The sequence below is a fragment of the Poecilia latipinna genome, unplaced genomic scaffold (assembly GCF_001443285.1).
Source record: "Poecilia latipinna isolate Pla-1442-1.1 unplaced genomic scaffold, P_latipinna-1.0 Scaffold1494, whole genome shotgun sequence".
NCBI lineage: Eukaryota > Metazoa > Chordata > Actinopteri > Cyprinodontiformes > Poeciliidae > Poecilia > Poecilia latipinna.
In genome coordinates, this window is record NW_015114110.1 from 1 (window position 1) to 4,319 (window position 4,319).

Here is a 4,319-nt window from a genome sequence, read left to right on the forward strand (position 1 = left end):
TCTTTCCATCTCTCTTAAGCTAACTCTTAAAGGAGATTCATTTTTGGGGCCAGACAGATTGTTGCCTGCTACAGATCAGTCATTAACTGCTCATGTATGTACACCACATAGCTCCACTTCAAAAAGAACAAACTATCCCTTTAACATGTGAAGGAAATTATGCATATTTCCAGTGGATCTTTAAAACAATAGGTGGAAAAGGCTGGCGCAGCATGACTTTTTAAATATGTTGTGCTAATTTCTTTGTGTTGTACACATTTGTCTCCATTATGAAGTAAAAGTGCCGTCATGCAGCTCTGCCCTTGGAAGAAACGTCTGCAATAAGACGGGCTTCCATAGAGCGAGCAGCACAAAGCCCTGGATACTATCGCAGGCCGAGACCGCCCGAAGGGCGTCGCTAATTCAGTTTTAATGATTGTCACTAATAAATCGGTAATTACAGATGGATCAGTCTCGCTCCTCGATTATGAGAGAGTTGAGAGAGGAACAGGAGCAAATCTCCTTCCAAGAGATTGTTTCTGCCCTAATGTCCTCATGAAGCGGGAATTTTAAGGAGGTTTGATATGAATGGGTGAAATTAGCCCATCCATTATTTGAGTCTTGGCGAGGAGGCGCAGAGGACAAAAGAGAGGACACAATAAATTGGAATAAAAGATGATAGTCCTGACATCTTACCCTCTGTGCAAAGGGGCCAGCAGAAACTTCTCCACTGTGATGAAGACACGGATAGTAGCGGTCTAACTTCTCTTTCATTTGTGCTTGACTAATCCCTCCTCTTACTGTAAACATGGGTGGCTCTCTCATCTTACCACAGAAGGCCTCCTGAAACTTCTTGGTGAGCTTCTCAATGACGCTGTAGCTCTCCACATAGTCCACATGGTCATCCAGAGGCTCGCTGGCCATCTGCCTGAGGGTGGTCATGTCCACACGTCCCACACCGATGGAGAAAATTTCAATGCCTGCGTCACGCGCACGCTGTGCCACGTCCTTCACGTTGTCCTGCGGACGCCCGTCTGTCACGATGATGGCAACCTGTGGAAGCAAAATTGTTTAATATGAGTAAGCAGCCCACCAGGATTGGAGAATGGTTCTTAAATCTACGCCGGACCTTGCTGACATCAGGAGATTTGGCCCGAGCTCCCTCTGCCTCACTGAAGGCCACGTTCAGGGCGAACTGGATGGCCGATCCAGTCATCGTTCCAGTGGAAAGAGGCTCGATTTTGCTCACAGCCTTGACCAGAGCAATTTTGGTACGGTGAGTCTTCATAGACACCTACAGATCGGCAATGACAACGAGAGACGAGGGCAACATTTCCATTTTTAGAAATTTCTATGACTCAAGTATCAAGATTTTTCTGTAAATATTTTTATGACCTTATGAACATTTGAGAATATGTGTTTTCTTCAAATTATGCACAATGCTAAACCAAATCAACAATTTAGGTCCAGCGTAAGCTTAGACTTCACAATCTGGAAACTCAGTTTTCATGTGTCTTAACTTTTCCAGACTTGGACAAAAATAAAACTCCAAAAGCCAAAAAAGAAACGAAATATTTACTGATGTGCTCATTCAGCAAAAGATAAATACCATCTTATAAATATAAATCAGATTTGTGTCTTTCAGATAACTTAACATCTAAAGTCTGGAAACTCAAACACTTCTCCACGCTCATTTTTCCATACTTCATAAATAATCAACTTCCACACTATGCAAGATCTGTCAAGCTGTTGGGAACCAATCTCTACCTCATTCTTGACACGGCTGGCGTAATTAACGACTCCGACTCGGGTGGCGTTGGGTCCGACGTTCAGCCCGTTGATGACGTTTGTCAGGAAAACCTTCACCTGCTCAAACTCTGAAGGGCGAACGCTACGACTGCTGTCTACGATGAACACGAGGTCCGTGGGACGGGTTTTGCACAGACCTGCCACTGCACATGGAAGCAACCAGAATTATTTTTCATGTACTATATGTTTACATTTGTGATATTTCTAAGAAAAATAAAAACAGAATTACAGCGTTTAATGATAAAGGGCTATTAGATTAAAAAGCAGAGATGGGTGGAGAATTGTGGGAGGAGGCGAGAGGAGAAAGAAGGCAGTGAGAATGGATGGGCGAGGGGACGGAGGCTGCCGAAATGTATGTATGAGGAAGTGAGTGGAAACAGAGACGACTCGGCTTCAGAGATGGAAAGACGGAGGCAGAAATGGAGGAAAGATTGGGCAGAAAAACAGCAAGATATCTACTTTTAGAGATCAAAAATGAAGTAAAAGCTGATTCATGATTTTCTGTATTAAACGCAGCTTTTTAGCGCGACCAAAGAGATTTTGGGCCTTTCTCCAGCCAACATGTGCTCGGTTTGGATAAATACTAATTGGGTCTGGGCTCACAATGGGGTTTTGTACATAGTGTCCATTTGGGCTGACAAAGCACGGCCCATTCCAGAAGAGCCAATTGGACTCTCTATGTAGGTCTTAACTCTGTCTCTAATGGGTATTAAGAAACTCTGCTAAAGATGCACATTTATATGGGTTCCACTGTTTACCCAAAGTTGTCCAGCGTCAAATCTATGTAGGCAAATAACACGGCACTATTATATAATAATCCAATCTTTTGCTGCCAATTTCCCATCTAAATGGACCCCAAAAGTAAATACTGGGTGGGTCTAAACTAAACACAGGCTCACTCTTGTTTTCAATCTCAACTTTCACATTTCCTTCTGTTACAGCTTTTATTTATTTATTTATATTTTTTAAATCTAAAGCTTTCACCCTAAAAATAGACAAATACACTCTACCCTCAAGTGCCACACTGTTTTCACACATTTTCCAAACTTTATAACTGTCACCCACAACTTCCAAGCACCACACATGATTTACAAAAGTATTTAAATGAGCAAATGCCAACAGAAAATATGGATATAGAAACTAAAACTGCCTATACAACTTTAATAATCTGTATTATCCAAATTTTAGGCTTGGAAAAAAAAAATACATCCAGATTTTCAATCTTTGAACTAAATCCCAAATACTTTCGCCTACATTTTTATACTTACTTTTCTTCATAGTACCATAGGTCAGCTTATGTTGAAACTGATTTGAATATTTAATATTACAACTACTAATTTATAATAAAGTCTATATCTACCAAGGCTGTAATTCAGGATTTTTGATAGCTGGTGAAAAACCTGTGTATCTGTTACAAAGCTGTATACTGAGGTGAAGAAATTGGGTAGGTTACGTGTGAATTGCATGCCAGAGTTGGAAAAATATCATCTTGAATAAACAAAGTTGTATTTGACTTGCTTAAGTATTTAAGCAACATAATTATATGAGGTTAACTTACTTAGGCTAAATAAATAACGATGATTCTCTAAAGCTCTTAAATCAAAATGAGTGAAACCTGAAGAAACCCTGATAAATTTACACAACCAACCACAGCAGAATCAGCATATTGACATAATTTTATTCAATCTCATTTCAATCACAATAACTGAACTTGTTTTCTCTTTTAATTGTGATTATTCTGTAGCTTTTCTTAGTTATATAGTTAAACTCTTTCATTCACACAAACACCCACATATATATGTGAATGAAAAAAGAAAAAAAGGTTTATTTTTCAGTATAGTCTTAGTATTGATCTAAGTTAGTGATATTTTGACACTTTTGCACAAATATTTTTTTCAAACTATATTATGCATGGTTTAAAGTCTGAGAAAGTACGACAAGGAAATTGATTCAGATCTTTTCAGAATTAGAGTCCAGTGTTGGATCTCATCTGGGGTTTTGAGTTAGGCTTCAGGGGTTAAAAGGTCACTCTTACCCATAGCGGCGGCCATACGCTGATCAAAGGTGGCCTGAGCTCCGATAAGGCTGAGCAGCAGCAGGAAAAGCGGCACGGTGGGCGTCATGGTGAAAGGCAGGGGGTCCGAGCGCGGCCACAGACGGTCCAGCAGTGAGAAGCAGAAAGGAGACAGAATGGGCCGGAGGACGCTCCAGGTGATGGGGACAGCCACAAAGTGAGACCGAGTGAGGCTGAGCTGCAGGTTATCAATGCAAGAGCTTCATACACTCTGCCCACAAACAGCACCCCCCCCACTTCTCCACAGCTACAGTGTGGGTACGTGTGTGTGTGTGTGTTGTGTGTGCGGGAAAGGAAGGGAAATACCTGCCCGGGAAGGACCTAAATGGTGGGCAAGGAAATACAAACACCTTGATATGGCTAGGATGTCCAGGTAAACGTGTGTACAGCAGGAGATGTGTGTCTATGTGTGTGTGTGTCTGCGTGAGTGTGTGTGTGTCTAGCTGGGGGTGCAGGA

At 41.4% G+C, this 4,319-nt stretch overlaps 1 protein-coding gene across 1 annotated transcript; it reads right to left on the reverse strand.

Annotated features, from left to right (window-relative positions):
* Positions 1-257: 257 nt before the first annotated feature.
* On the reverse strand, positions 258-4,080 carry LOC106963087 (matrilin 1). The gene is made up of 4 exons (XM_015057811.1): positions 3,824-4,080; positions 1,747-1,931; positions 1,109-1,273; positions 258-1,032 (listed from the first exon to the last, which is right to left on the reverse strand). Exons 1-4 carry the CDS (start codon positions 3,909-3,911, stop codon positions 448-450), a joined length of 1,023 nt encoding a protein of 340 aa, XP_014913297.1. The 5' UTR covers positions 3,912-4,080; the 3' UTR covers positions 258-447.
* Positions 4,081-4,319: the final 239 nt, after the last annotated feature.

Coding starts and splice junctions, on each gene's coding strand:
- LOC106963087 (XM_015057811.1), bottom strand. CDS start 3,911: ATGACGCCCACCGTGCCGCTTTTCCTGCTGCTGCTCAGCCTTATCGGA. Junction 1,932..3,823: donor GCGTATGGCCGCCGCTATGG/GTAAGAGTGACC, acceptor TTCCATGTGCAG/TGGCAGGTCTGTGCAAAACC. Junction 1,274..1,746: donor CCAGCCGTGTCAAGAATGAG/GTAGAGATTGGT, acceptor GCCGATCTGTAG/GTGTCTATGAAGACTCACCG.